Source organism: Mus caroli, unplaced genomic scaffold, assembly GCF_978045245.1.
Source record: "Mus caroli unplaced genomic scaffold, Mus_caroli_1 scaffold_19, whole genome shotgun sequence".
Classification (NCBI taxonomy): Eukaryota; Metazoa; Chordata; class Mammalia; order Rodentia; family Muridae; genus Mus; species Mus caroli.
In genome coordinates, this window is record NW_028227274.1 from 7,545,632 (window position 1) to 7,561,513 (window position 15,882).

The 15,882-nt window shown below is 43.5% G+C and overlaps 1 protein-coding gene across 2 annotated transcripts in view; it reads left to right on the forward strand.

Moving 5' to 3' along the window:
- The window catches only part of Greb1l (GREB1 like retinoic acid receptor coactivator), a 237,796-nt gene that overhangs the window by 193,501 nt on the left and 28,413 nt on the right, over positions 1-15,882 (forward strand). For both annotated transcript variants that reach the window (XM_085833393.1, XM_021150817.3), the window contains 3 exons: positions 6,188-6,368; positions 7,308-7,500; positions 13,916-14,046. In XM_085833393.1, coding sequence (XP_085689519.1) covers positions 6,188-6,368; positions 7,308-7,500; positions 13,916-14,046 — 505 coding nt within the window. The remainder of the gene's footprint in view (positions 1-6,187; positions 6,369-7,307; positions 7,501-13,915; positions 14,047-15,882) is intronic.

Genomic DNA, 15,882 nt, shown 5'->3' on the forward strand with positions numbered 1-15,882 from the left:
AGCCAAGTTAAAATTATCTCCAAAAACAGAGACCAAATTCAAATACATTTCCCTGTAGAAGACAGAAATGGTAGAAAGGAAAGATTTTACAAGTCTGTGGTAAATATAATCTCTTCATGAAATAAAATTTGCTTAGAATATATAAAAAGCTATAGAGTTTAGAAAATTGGGACAGCTAAGCAAATGCTGGTTTTCATGTAAACCAGGGTTTTTATTGTTTCTTTTGTTTGTTTGTTTGTTTGGTTGGTTGGTTGGTTGGTTTTTGGTTCTTTGAAACAGGGTTTCTCTGTGTGGTTCTGGCTGTCCTGACAATTGTTTTGTAGACCAGGCAGGCCTTGAACTCAGAGTTCTGTCTGCCTCTGCCTCCCAAGTGCTGGGATTAAAGGTGTGCGCCACCACTGCCTGGCATAAACCAGGTTTAAAGAGAAAAATTTAAATATCAAATTCCCTCTGGTTATCTTACCCGGGGAAAAAAACACAGGTTTTAGATGGAGGATGGGTCTTTTTGTCACATTAAAGAATTATGTTTGAAAACAGAAAATTTAATAAATTCAAATTTCTAAGAATGTAGATTTATGGATTCCACACCTATAGACCGTGTCTAGTGTCTATCAAACTTTGTATAGACTTCCAGGAAGTCCCTCAGTAGTCGGGGTCGCCCCCAGACTGTATTTTGTCCAATCTCCTGAGTCCTGCTGGTCAGAGGCCAGGCTCTGAGCAGCATGGCTGTGTGTGAACTCTTCCCACGTGTTCACCTGACTGGCTGTGACTGACTCATGGGAAGTGTATTTCACAGTCTCGGGAGGCCTCAGGGTTATCTGCCTTTAAGTCTCTGAATGTCACACTAGGCAGTGACCTTTTGGAAATGAGCAGGAAGAGGGCAGAAGCCTTCCCTGAGGCTCTCACAGAGCCTCCCTCAGCTGTGTCTTCTTTCCTCCCCTCCACCGTGGGTGACCGGTGGGTTTCCATAGAGCCAAGTAACCTGACCTATTATTGCTCGTGGATTCTCTTTTCCATACATGGAGGGAGTGCCTTCTTTTGTAGGTGGTTCACTTATACCATCTGGCATTTGCAGACTCCCTCAGTCTGTGATCTGATATCCCAAGTCGTGCTTCAGCAAACGCATCCTAGCACCTGTTTAGAGCGAGCTTCCTCTGCAGAGCCTTTTCCTGGAATAACCTCTCAGTGGCTTGCACTTTCCCTGTCTCTCTGCAGAGCCTACCCATCCTCTCTGAGCTCAGGGCTTTGGTTTTGGTTTTTCTTTTTTTTGGGTTTTTTTTTTTTTTTTTTTTTTTGGTTTTTTTTTTTTTTCGAGACAGGGTTTCTCTGTATAGCTCTGGCTGTCCTGGAACTCACTTTGTAGACCAGGCTGGCCTCGAACTCAGAAATCCGCCTGCCTCTGCCTCCCGAGTGCTGGGATTAAAGGCGTGCGCCACCACGCCCGGCTTGGTTTTTCATTTTTTATTTCATATTTTAAGATTACCATTCCTCAGAAAGCTACTAAAATCTGACCAGTTAGATAGGTTTATAATGGGGGGCAGGGTCAGTGTTATAGGCAGATTTGGGAAAACTCATGGCAAATTACTTTTGTGTGGTTGCTGTTGTGTAGTTTTTTTGTTTAGTTTTTTGAGACAGGGTTTCTCTCTGTAGTCCTGGCCGCCCCTGACCTGAAACAGATCTGTTTGCCGCTGCCTCCCAATCACTGGATTTAAAGGCATGTGCCACCACCACCCAGTAGCAAATTACAATTTTGATATTATTCACTCTTAGCTTTGGCACAAAAATTTACTTAATTTTATTTTCATTATATTTGAAAACATAAAATTTAATAAATTCAAAGTTCTAAAATTTTAGCTTGTGGATTCTACATTCACAGACAGTGTCTGCAAACTTTATATAGACTTCCAGAAAATCTTTTAAAATGCAGATAAAATTAATGCAGATAAAATTATTGTAGTAATAATCACTTTTATATACTTAATAATAACATTCTTTTTTAATTGTAAGACAAAGCATGATTGTGGTGTGTAGAGGCATGTGTGTGCATGTGTGTGTTTTGAATGTAACATGGAGCATATGTAGAAGTCAAAGAACAACTTTGGGAAGTCGGTTTTCTCCTTCCACAGTAAGATGTAGGAATCAAACTCAGGGTACCAAGCAGTTTTACCATCTGACCCATCTTTCAGGCCATGTGATATTATTCTGAAAAATGAAAGTAACAAAGTGGATATGTGGAAACATTTGTACACAGAGGTTATGGTTTAGCAGGGTACACAGCCTGCTTGAGACTCTGGGTGCAGTTCCCACAAAATTAACCATTTGTAATCTCACACTCAAGGTTACCACCATAAAAATGTTGTTGTTAGCACCTACTTACTGCCTAGTGTTGTGCCTCCTTCCTTCCTGTATTTGTCCTTGCTGTTGATGTGCAGTGTGCATAGGAAAAGCTTTTTTAAGTAACATTCTTAACAAGTGCACAGTATTTCTTATTATAACTATGCTAAAATGTGTCATCATAGTTAAGTACCCTCATATTTTTTGGAACACATACTAGTTAATAGGAAACATGTGTGTCTGGGTGTGTATGTGTGTGTATACATATATACATATATATATGTATATGTGTGTATAAAGAGAAACTTTCTAAGACAGAGTAAGAAATTACTTATTAAAACACCATGTTACTATCATAACCATTAAAGCAAAAGTCCCCCAGGAATCGTGGGACTCAGTTTCCTCCCACTCCACCATGAAAATGAAGAGATGAACTTGCCTGGGCCACAGAAAGCCCAGAGAACCCTCAGAGAAAACCTGCTTTTCATTATTGAATGCCTAGAGCCTCATGGAGCCTCTCGGGTCTGGCACCAAGCAAGGTGTGTAACTCCTGTCTGAATGGAGGGAGGAAGAACTGATGTCTACCGTTGTCTTCCTGATTCCATCTGCCTATTTCCAGAAAGAGAACATTTCAGCAGCCAGCCCTTCGGAAAGAGCGCCAGACTGGAAGAATGGTCAATACACTCAGAAGGGCGTGTCCTTCGCATTTCGGGTGTGGCTGAAAACAGAAGGAAATTATTGCAGACCCACACTGGGTGAAGCAAGTGGTCTCTTGACTGGCATTCTGATTAAGGAAAGAGGAGGAAGGAAGAAGGACAGAGAGAGGGAAGGAAAAAAGAAAACAATACAAAAAGAGAAAAGAAATGGGTTAAGACTTTTCAGTTCTCCCAGTACTCTGAAATTCTGACAATTGAGGAAGCTCCACGTTCTGTCAGTCAGAACACTAGAATACTGGCACAATAAAAAAAACAAGCCATTCTAAATTCAAGGTGGATGGGCCAATACTGTGTGTTTAGTCGGGGCTCCCTGGTTGTGCAGTGACCTCTCCAGCAGATGGGAGCGGGTGTAGTGGCAGCCTCGATGGAAGTTTTATTCTGATAAGGTCAATGACACTAATGCAGTGATTGCACACACACATGGTTATGAGGAAGCTGGAGCTGTTAGTTGGTGACAAGTAGATCATCTGGTCAAAAGAGGCACAAAGAAGCTTTCAGGAATAGGTCCCAATGTGGAAGCTAAAACATACCTTCTAAAACCATTCTAAAACTTACCTTCTCAGAAAAAACGTGTGTGTATGTGTGTGTGTGTGTGTGTGTGTGTGTGTGTGTGTGTGTGTGGCACCTACTAGATGGTTACAAGTATCTCAGAGACCCAGTCTTGGGAAGCAACTGACCCAGAAAGAAGACACACACACCGGAGAGTCCCCTGTTCAAACATAATTGACATGTCTACTCCTCTCTAGGTGTGTGACTTACCTACACAGTACTGTACTGTGGGAACCTTCAGTTCCTTGTAGGCCCTTCTCTGCAGCCACCTGCCAAACAGCATATCCATGTCCCTGCTAGATGCTGGAGCCCAAATGTAGTAGTGCCCAAATGCAGACTACAAATTCCTTTGCCACATAATTAAAGTGCTGGCTGCTGTATGTGAAGGGTTCATCTTTCCAGTTATCTCCATAATCAATTATTTCGTTTTTGTTGGGTTTTGGTTTTTTTTGTTTGTTTTGTTTTGTTTTGTTTTTTTGAGACAAGCTGTCCTGGAACTCACTCTGTAGACCAAGGTGGCCTTGAACTCGGAGATCCGCCTGCCTCTGCCTCCCAAGTGCTGGGATTAAAAGCCGGGCCACCACTGCCTGCCCAATTATTTCGTTTTATGGTGAGAAAGGTCTCTCTCCATTTTCTGTCCTCACTTGCAAAGTCCATCTCACTCGATGGGATCTCTGGCCTCACCCTTCTTTCCTAGCAAATGGTGCAGCCGTAATAGTTAAAGTTTAGAATCCTCTTGAAAACTCAAATTAGGTCATTGGAAACACATTTGAGAAATTACCATTAGTTGAGAGTAGAGGCCTTGAGTATACAAGCAGACAAGACTGTAGAGTCAAATGCCATTTGTGTATCTAGAATGCTGTTCTTCAGGCCATGGGCTCTCTCCCCTGCACCCCAAAGAGCCCTGTAGGGCATGCTTTCATAGACTCCAATCCAGATTAAATAATTCTCCTCAGTGAGAAGACAGAAGGGAGGCAGGGTAGGGCCACTCAGACAAAAAGGACTACAAATTCAATGGACTCTGAAAGCCACTAACAAGATTTCAGCCAACTTGTACCGTTTGGGTTTTATTTGTTTGTTTTTGTTTGTTTCCCCTAAAAAGAGACTACAGGGGTAAAAGAATTATGTGCTGGCTAGTTTCCTGTCAACATGACACCAGCTAGAGTAATTTGGAAAGAGGAAATCTCAACGGAGATAATGCCCCATTAGATTGGCCTGTTGTGCATTTTCTTGATTAGTAATCTCCAAGACAAGGCTCCTCCAGAGCTAGAGGTTCTTAACTCAGTGGTTAAGTACACTGGCTGCTCTGACTAAAGACCCAAGGATTCACTTCCCACCACCCTCGTGCCCTTAGTCCCAAAGGCAGACAGACTTCGGTGAGGTCCAGGTCAGCTGGGGAGAAATCTTGAATTAAGATTAGCTTTGTTTTCCTTTTCTGGTACGATGAACTTTCATAAAATAAAACATTTTCCACCTTTGCCTCTTATTTCACTTAAGGCTGTTATTATACTTTGACGATGCTAACTGCATGTAGTTGTTAACTGGTTGGTGTCATTTTGTTAAAAGTGTAAAGGTAGATCAGTATAACTCATAAAAATCTCTTCATTTCAAAGGAGGGTGGGTTGTGAACAGCAGCTTCGCCGCACACTTAGATGTTTTATGTCAAAGCTATAGACAGAGCTACTGAACCATACTAAAGTCACACAATTTCTGACTTCTTGAGAATACGGTAAGCATGGGTAATTGTGTTTGTTTTACACATTGAGGACCTCCCATGCTCTATGTATATGTGTATCCCTGTACAAAAATGTTTTCAGAGCCGGGCGTGGTGGCACACGCCTTTAATCCGAGCACTTGGGAGGCAGAGGCAGGTGGATTTCTGAGTTCGAGGCCAGCCTGGACTACAAAGTGAGTTCCAGGACAGCCAGGGCTATACAGAGAAACCCTGTCTCAACAAACAAACAAACAAAGTTTTCAATGAAGTCTGGCAATGTAGTTCAGTGGAAGAGTGCTTGCCTGGTATCTGTAAAGCCTGGATATGTGGTTTCCTTTTCTATGCTAAATTTGGAAAAATAAGGTTTTTATGTTATATTAATTTATTCAATATCTGCAAACCAAAGCTTAGGTTTTTTTTTTTTCTTATCAGCCTAAGGTAGACATTAGCACTTTACCCACAAAAGGGAGATAAATAAAATGGGTTTTAAGTATTCAACAGCGTTTACTCCAAGAATCAGGGCATTCCTGTGTCTGTTCTGTAAGCTGCATGTGGTGGTGCAGGCCTCTAAGCCTTCACTGTCTAATCCTGGGAGGCAGTGTGGGCTCCTGAAACCCTGTCTCAAAACACAAAAGCAGCAGAAATGTATCTCCTGTTCTTTCTATCAGGCCATGAGATCTGGAATGGAATGCTCCAACGAAAGGGAAGTCTAGCATTTCGTCCTCTTAACTCCGCAGCATATGAAAAAGAATAAAAGGTTTTCTCTCTAAACCTCTGTGTGGTTAGTGCCCAGTATTGGTCAACACTGAGCTCTGTGTGTGTGTGTGTGTTACACAAAAATGTGTAAAAAGAGCAACTTTTTTCCTCTTGGCAGGTGTCCTTGTAGACCTGGGTCTGGAGGAAAGTGGGCTGGCTCATCAGAGAGCAGAGAGATATGTTGTTCGCCTGGACAATGAAATCCAAAGCAAGTTTGAAGTTTTCATGAGGAGGGTGAAGCAGAACCCATACACACTGTTTGTGCTGGTTCATGACAACTCCCATGTGGAGCTAACGAGGTGATTGCTTCAGAGTAGACCTAGCATTTCTTCCTTAGCAGTAACTGTTACCTAAGGAACCCTTTAGTCATGGTGCAAAGGCGCTGAAATCTCACAGTTGGTGTCTTCCCATTGGTAACTTATTCCCAGTCATTCCTTGCCCCTGAAATTCTGCTGTCCAATTTATGTTGGTTTTCATTTTTTGTCATTATTGATTTATTTTATTCATGTACATTCATGTAGCAATCATTCGTACATAGATGTCAGAGGACACCTGTGGGAATCAGTTCTCTCTTCCACCATGTGAGTTCCTGAGACTGAACACACACACACAAGAAAATGAAACTAGAATAGAATAGAATAAAATATGCATGATAACCTGGCATATCCAAAGTGAACAGAACTGTGAAAACTTTAGTGATGTGACTTTCTGACTCCCAGTCCTCCTCTCAACCCTCTTCCTACCCCTCCTCCCAGGCTGAGGTGGGATGGAGGCAACTGTGGATACAGGTCATTGCAGGGCTAGAAGCTTTCAACTGCATGACTGAGGTCACGCTTAGAATAGCTTAGGAACAAATTGAAAAGCCAGGAAGGGAAGAGTCCCCAACACTTGTCTGGAAGTGGTAATATAAAATAAGAATATAAATAAGAACATAATTTTTTTTGTCTTTCGAATTGTATGTTTTATGAGACAAAAATCTCATTATATGGCCCAAGGTGGCCTTGAACTCTTTTTTTTTTTTTTTTTTTTTGGCCTTGAACTCTTAACCTTGGCTGCCTCAGCTTCTCCTGTGCTTCCTGATTACAGATGTATACCACCACACCCAACTCCAAATCACATTCTGATTGAATCTGTCCCTCTCAGATAAAATAAGTCTGGTGTCACCGCCATGCTGCCCTGCTTCTGTCTCCAGTCACCTGGGTGAGGAAGCTCTGACTTGACATTTCCTGTTTCCACAGTGTGATTTCAGGCTCTCTGTCACATGGTGAGCCAACCCACGGATTGGCTGATCGAGTTATTAATTGTAGAGAAGTCCTAGAAGCTTTCAACCTCCTGGTGCTCCAGGTGAGCTCCTTCCCATACACACTGCAGACCCAACAGTCTCGAATCAGCTCCAGCAACGAGGTCCACTGGATACAACTGGATACCATGGTGAGTCTTCCTGCAGCCATCTGCAGTTCCCGGGAGGGGGGGGGCAGAACCAGGAACTGAACATGGCCATGGCTTGGTAAAACACAGCACACACATGCCAAGACATCTGATCAACAGAATGCTTCATTTTTCATCTGATCACAGTTTTTTGAAATGAGATCTTGCTATTTTGCTCTAACAACTTTGCCTAATTCTTCTGAGTGCGAGGATTATGGACACTATACCTTCATGTGCTAATTGTGACTTCATGTGCTAATTGCAATGATTATGACACTGACACTGGTGAATGGTGAACTACACCAAGTTCATTGGGCGGCTACTCTTTAGGAATGTATGCATGCTATAGATAAGGAACTAACCATACTATATAGATTTTAGTATCCAGATGGAATGTTGTATCCCTGTGTTCCAGGGAGACTGCAAGTTCTGGGTCAGCCTGGGTTACAAAAAGAGTACTGCCCTATTGTCAAACAAATGAGCAAGTAATACTACACCAGAGCATCATTGATACCCTGAAATACCTGTGTGACTTTAAATGATTAATTTCAAAGTGCTAGTGAAATTTCAGTTTCTGTGGGTGCTAGCCCATCAAGCAGGTATGAGACTCCCAAATCAATCCTTATACTGACGAAGAAAAAGTAAGATTAACTACCCAAGGCCTGATGTCTTGTTTTCTTGCGTAGACTTGGAGTATGATCTCTGTCCCTGATAATTATTCTCCCCTTCCAACAACCAGAGTTCCATTTTGGTGGGTTCTTCATCTTCTGGTTGAAACCAGAGCAAACCACCATCAACAGGACTGTCTGCTGGGAGTGGTCTTCTCAGCACTGTGTATATCAGATGGTTCTCTATGGTTTTGGTTCTAAATGTTTTTTTAAAGATTTATTTTAGGTATGTGAGTACAGTGTCTTCAGACACACCAGAAGAGGGCATCAGATCCCATTACAGATGGCTGGAAGCCACCATGTGGTTGCTAGGAATTAAACTCAGGACCTCTGGAAGAGCAAGCAGTGCTTTTAACCACTGAACCATCTCTCCAGTCCCATGGTTTTGATTCTAGTTCCTAATATCTAACAATATTTTCTACAGCCTATAAGCTGTACGGCAAATATATTATCAAAGAAATAAGTTTCATAAAAGTGATCAACCTTAGCCAGTGTATTGTGGATCTCTTGTGTCGAGATATTAAAAGCTTTGGATACTTAAAAATAAGTGTGTGTAAGTGAGAAAGTGCAGACATGTCTTACACATTAAGAACTACTTAGGAGCCCTGTGCATTTCACACTGCTGTAACGCTGGGACCTTGAGCCTTCAGCAGTGCCCTCGGTGAAAACTCTCACACTGTGACCACATCACACCAGGACTACTCCAAGTTGTGGCTTTGCTATGGTTTTGGTACCAACTACATCCAATCACTGGCTTGTCGAGCCCTGCCACCACCCTCCCCCTGCCAAGTACAGGCTGAACCTGTGGCCTCGTTGTACACAGAGTGGGATTGCCTGTTGAACAGATACAAGGGAAAAGTATCTTGAACCTAGTGGTACCATGTGGTCCTGGGGATCCTGCAGTCTCACTGGAGAGTAGCTCTGCTGAGGGCTGGATGGCAGCACCCTCATGACGTCCTTGCAGTTCACAGAAAGCAACACAAAGTCAGTGCAGCTGTCTACCGGGGAATGAACAGAGTGCAAGTAGACAATGGACTATTGTTCCACACAAGCATGAATGCAAGTCTGCCATTGCATTGGATGAGGCAAGAGAGCACTGTATAGAGTGAGATCATCAGGCACAGAAAATCAAACACTGCATGTCCTCACATCTGGGAGCCGAAGAGCATCTTAAAGAAACAGAGAGTAGAGCAGTGGTTAGCAGGACCTAACAGATGGAGGTTGGGAAGAACACAGAGAGGGTGACTAATAGGTACACAGTGCAGTTAGACAAGAAGAAGAACTTCCCCTGTTCTGTAGTGCAACAAGAGAACCATGAATGAAAAGAATTAATTGACTATTTCAAAACACCTAAGAAAATATTGAACATTCTGAACACAAAGAGATAAAGGTCTGGAGTGATAACTATGCCAACTGCTCTCACAGTATACATTATATACATTATATACATTATATACATTATGTACCTGAATGCCACAAGTAAGTATAATTACTGTATGTCAATTAAAGATAAAAATATTTTTTAAAATATATTTTTTTAATTTAACAAAACAGTTCTCCAGTATGTGTCCCCTTGCTCTATGACATTTGGCCACAGGGAAACTCACTCCTGCAATGGAAAGGCTTGTTTCTCTCCATTATTATTATTATTATTATTATTATTATTATTATTATTATTATTATTATTTCTTGTGATAAGAAATGGGTTTTATGTGATTGTCCTTGAGTCATCCCTGTGGTTACGATGAATACTTTAGGTGTAACGATGGCATTGGGGCCACGTTTGAAAAGGTGTAGTTAGATCTCTAGTGATGCCCTTACTCGTGATTCCGGGAGTTTGTTAAAGGCAGCCAGGGAGAGGGAGTTGTTATACTTTAGAAGTAAAAGGTTAAAAAAGCAAGCTACAGAGATGCTCAAGAGGTGGCAGAGCTTGCTGCACAGGCCTGACAACCTGAATGTGAGCCCTGGGGCCCACAGAAAGGTAAAAGGAGAGACATTGTTGTTTTGACCTCCACATGGCCCCTGGTGTGTGCTAACAACACCCCATGCACAGCTGACTCACAGAACAATAAGACCATCTTTAAAATGTAAGTTTTAAAAGATGATCCTTATAATCAGACATGACAAGCATATGCTATCATCCCAACTACTTGGGAGCTGAGGCTCCACCTTAAAAAATAATTTGTTGTTGTTGTATTGTTTTTATAGACAGGCCTTTTCTGTATAGTTCTAGCTGCCCTGGAATTTGTTCTGTAAGCCAGGCTGGCTTTGAACTCAGAAATCTGCCTGTTTTTTGCCTCCAGAGTGCTGGAATTAAAGGCATGGGTCACAGCATGGAGAATAATAATAATAATACTTTTAAAATAGGTCATCCTTAGGAAACTGAGGTCAACAGAGAGAAAGGAAAATGTACTCCATCACACTCAGTCCACCCAGCAACATGTAGGAATCTTCACAGTCCACTTCCTTTGGCTGTTCCGACACAGGGAGAGAAATTAAAGTACTTTAATTCAAAAACCATTGTCAGCACGTGTAGGCCTGTGTACACCTTTCATAGAACACCCAAAGGGCTAACAGCTGCAAGGAAGCACAGAGCACATACTGGGATTGAGCTCAGATGACTTAGTGCTGAGAATCTCTGTGTGCTGAGCTACCATCTCAGCCCTGATTCTGTTCTCCCCAAACAAAGCAGCATGAGGGTTGAGGAGACATGAAGAACTAAGCACACACAGCACAGTCCTTCTGCAGAGGAAGAACTAAGCACACACAGCACAGTCCTTCTGCAGAGGAAGAACTAAGCACACACAGCACAGTCCTTCTGCAGAGGAAGAACTAAGCACACACAGCACAGTCCTTCTGCAGAGGAAGAACTAAGCACACACAGCACAGTCCTTCTGCAGAGGAAGAAGTAAGCACACACAGCACAGTCCTTCTGCAGAGGAAGAACTAAGCACACACAGCACAGCACTTCTGCAGAGGAAGAACTAAGCACACACAGCACAGTCCTTCTGCAGAGGAAGAACTAAGCACACACAGCACAGTCCTTCTGCAGAGGAAGAACTAAGCACACACAGCACAGTCCTTCTGCAGAGGAAGAACTAAGCACACACGGCACAGTCCTTCTGTATGACTATGCTCGAATTCCAGACGAGATAGAAGAAGAAATGGACAGGGTTTTTTCTCCTAGAGTGAGCAGTGAAAAACACAAGTCCACCAAAGAAGAAAAGAGCATGTCCTTTGCAGCTGATGTCATTCAGCCTATGCCAAGCCTCTGGGATCCAAGAGATCCTCTCGTCCTTGGACAAAGGATGCTCTCAAGTAGACCCTGTGCCAGCAACCAGGCTTGTCTTGTTTGAAAGAGTGCTAAAAGTTAAAAACTTCCAATTAATAGTCCCTTATAGTTTTTCAAAGATGTTTATAATTTCTATTTTTCTATATATCTATGTGTGTGCTTGTTAATATGTACACATACATGCAGGTGCACACAGAGACCAGAAGAGGGCACCAGAAAGCCTGGAGCTTCAGTTACAGGCAGTAGTGAACCACCAAATGAGTGCTAGAAACTGAATGGGGTTCTCTGCAAGAGCCACCTCACTAGCTCCCCCTACATTTATTTTATAGACTTTATAAATCACAAATTTGCATAAAATAGGCTATTTATCTCTGGGGATGGAGATAGAGTAAAGTTAGCAGAATGCTTACTTAGTGAGGCATGAAGCCCTGGGTTTGATTCCCATCACTGCATATAAATAACCAGGCATGATGACACAGACCTGTGGTGCCAGCACATGGGAGACAGAGGCAGGAGGATCAGAAACTCAAGATCATCTTCAGCTATATATCAAGTTCAAGGCCAGCCTGGGCAACATGAGATATTGTCTCAAAAGAAAAGTTCAGTATTACAGCCACTTCTAAGAAGTTATGCATAAATTCCTGACATGCATTTCCAGGGTTGCTAACTTCATCCCTGGTCTATTCTTATTTCTACTACCCTCATCTTCTCCCTCTAATTAATTTTTTATGTTATTATAACTTTAGTATCAGCCTGTTTTCTTTATAAAATAAACAAGAGAAAGAAAAATTAAATTCGTAATAAATAAAAATGTGAAAATAAAATGCACAGGCACAAGGAAAAAATGAAAAAATAAAAACTGAAGAAAGAGCTAGGTGGTGGCACACACCTTAAATCCCAGCACTCAGGAGGCAGAGGCAAGCAGAATCTCTGCGTTCAAGGTCAACCTTGTCTACAGAGTGAGTTCCAGGACAGGTGAGGCTGCACAGAGAGTCTCAAAAAAATAAATAAATAAAATAAATAAATAAATAAAAAACAAAAAAAAAGCAAACAAAAATACCAAAAACTTACTTATTATTCTGGGCCTTCTTACTTGAAAGTCAGCTGCTTGTTGCACATCCCAGGATCCTCTGGGACATCCTTGTGTCACATCCCAAAATCGTTATTTTACTTGCATAGCGACAACTGAATCAGCAGGAAGGAGGATGATTAGTGCTGTGTGTTCTGTCTAATGAGGTAGGATGTTCATAGTGCATTGTAGTTTTTTCTTTTCTTTTCTTTTCTTTTTTTTTTTTTTTTTTTTTTTTTTTTTGGTTTTTTTGCTGGCTGTCCTGGAACTCACTCTATAGACCAGGCTGGCCTCGAACTCAGAAATCCGCCTGCCTCTGCCTCCCAAGTGCTGGGATTAAAGGTGTGCACCACCACCGCCTGGCTGCATTGTATTTTTATAGTCCGGTTGAAAACTAATTTTTACTTGTAAAAGGGATCACCACAATTAAATAGCACCCAAGCCCCTAAGGGTTGGAGGTTTTCCATTTCTTCCCAAGTGCTGTGGATAGGTCAGAAAAGAGAGCTACTTCTAGCTAGAAAGGAAGGTGTCTGCTGTGTGTATCTGAACCAAAGGAAAAAGAAAACAAACCTAAGTGCAGTTTCCTAAATGAACCGTGTCAATACGCCACAATGATACACGAGGTTCCAAGAAAACACAGTGCTGGGGTCAAGTTCACAGCCGCTTCCCCTCCCCCCCCCCCACCAAACCTGTCTTCAGCCGCTTCCCCTCCCCACCACCAAACCTGCCACTTCCCCCACCACCACCAAACATGCCACTTGCCCCTCACCAAACCTGCCACTTCCCCTTGCCCCCCACCAAACCTGCCACTTGCCCCTCACCAAACCTGCCACTTCCCCTTGCCCCCCACCAAACCTGCCACTTGCCCCTCACCAAACCTGCCACTTGCCCCTCACCAAACCTGCCACTTGCCCCTCACCAAACCTGCCACTTCCCCTTGCCCCCCACCAAACCTGCCACTTGCCCCTCACCAAACCTGCCACTTCCCCTTGCCCCCCACCAAACCTGCCACTTGCCCCTCACCAAACCTGCCACTTGCCCCTCACCAAACCTGCCACTTCCCCTTGCCCCCCACCAAACCTGCCACTTGCCCCCCACCAAACCTGCCACTTGCCCCTCACCAAACCTGCCACTTCCCCTTGCCCCCCACCAAACCTGCCACTTCCCTTTGTCCCCCACCAAACCTGCCGCTTCCCCTTGCCCCCCACCAAACCTGCTGCTTCCCCTTGCCCCCCACCAAACCTGCCACTTCCCCTTGCCCCCCACCAAACCTGCCACTTCCCTTTGTCCCCCACCAAACCTGCTGCTTCCCCTTGCCCCCCACCAAACCTGCTGCTTCCCCTTGCCCCCCACCAAACCTGTCTTCATGGCTCTGCTGTTTTCAATCAGGAGGATGCAGGCTGTGAGAAGCTGTACTTTGGCTTGGATGAGTACAGCAAGTCTCTGCAGTGGGGGATCACCAGCCCACTCCTGAGATGCGATGAGACCTTTGAGAAGATGGTGAGCACTCTCTTGGAGAGGTAAGGAAGGCTGCCCTTGGCTTTAGCTATATGTCAAAAATAGTCGAATGTCTGTCTGACCATTTCACAGTGAGTTTGGTGGTGTTCATGCAAGTGACATGGAGAAGCCATATAAAAATATCTTTCTCAAGGTGGCCTTCTCCTACCACAGGTTTCGGGTGGCCCTCCAAGAAGAACAAAAGCAGGGCATCCTACAGGAGGGGCCAGTACTGTTTGTCACATCCCAGATTGTCTGCTGGGCAGCTTCACTGCAGAGGGGAATCTGTGTTGAAGGCCACTGCCCTGACCTTTAGCCAGTCTCCAGACATGATACCTCAGGCTTTGTTCCCCTTCACCTGCTCACTGTGGACGAGGATCCTTAGACAGGCCCCTGTAAGCTGCCCTTTAGAAACTGTAGCTACATAGGGAACATGGTTAAGGAATGAAAACATTTGAACATGTCTCCGTGGGACCCACCCTGTGGTCCTGACCTTCAAGGGTGAGAGTCTTATTTGTTTTATTTTAAGGATAATTCTCCCTACCATGTCAGCCTCCCTTCATTCCTCAGTTCTAGGAATGTCTTGTGTTTGTTTTCTCAGAGTCTGACTGGTAGACTCAAAAGGAGGGTAACATCCCTCCCCGCCCTCTGTGACCATCCCAGATGGGCAGGGAGGTAAGTTAGACCTCCTGGTAGCTCTAGGTTCTTAATACTGAGCCTGCTTGGGTAGAGTCAGCGCTTCACCAGTCTGCCCCATCATCTTGAAAATGTTTTTAAAAAAGAGAAATAAAAGTAAAGACAAGTAAATATGCCCAGACCAGCAAGATACCGCTGTGTCAGGGAAGGGAGAAGGCTCAGAGTGGAGCCAGCACTCACAGCTGTTAGCTTTCAGTGACAGACACCACCCCTGTGTCATTAACTGTCAAGTGGTGTCCTCCCAGAGGCACCTTTTTACTTTCCTACCCAGTTCCTTGCCCTGTTTAGAACTTGTCTTTCAGCCTAGTGCCTCAGGAGTGCATGGCTTGTGTTTTAAAAGATGGTCCCATAACTGTCATTTAAGACTATACCATACAAAACCACAGTCATAGTTTAATACAAACAGATGGGGACATTTCATCATCTTGTCAAAGTGTGGACTGTAAATGTTTGTGCTTTAAAGTTAATATTTTTAGCTTAAAAACAAAACAAAACAAAACAAAACATTGCCTGGGCTGGAGAGATGGCTCAGCAGTTAAAAGTACTGCTTGTTCTTCCAGAGGTCCTGAGTTCACTTCCCAGCAACCACATGGTAGCTTACAGCCATCTGTAATGGGATCTGATTCCATCTTCTTGTGTGTCTGAAGACAGTGACAGTATACCCATATACAAGAAATAAAAAAATCAATCTTTAAAACAAACAAACAACAACAAAAACCCATTGCCAGTAAAGTAACCCTAAACTTTAACTACAGCTCACCTGTGCTTTCTTTCCCTCCAGCATTCTGCCCAAGCTAATCATGCCTGTGACTTATTGAATGGCTGACAGCACTAGCCCAGGACTATCCCAGCTGTGACCTTCTGTGCTTTTCTCAGCCTAGTAAACCCTGCAGTACAAGAAGACATGACAGAGACCTGAATACAGTCCAGACTAGTCTGTCTCCAGTCAGTGATCAAGAACAAGTAGCTGAGTTTCTCTCAGTCCCCACACTCAGTCCTCACACTCAGCCTAGTGAAAGGTAGAGAGGCTAGAGTACTGGCCACCTTTGGTACCTTCCCTCTAAAACTCTTCAAAGCAATGGTACGCATTTGATAGCCCTCACTGGTATTTGACCCTGGGCTTTTCTAGGCAAGCTTGTGAACATTTGTTCAATTTTAAGGAG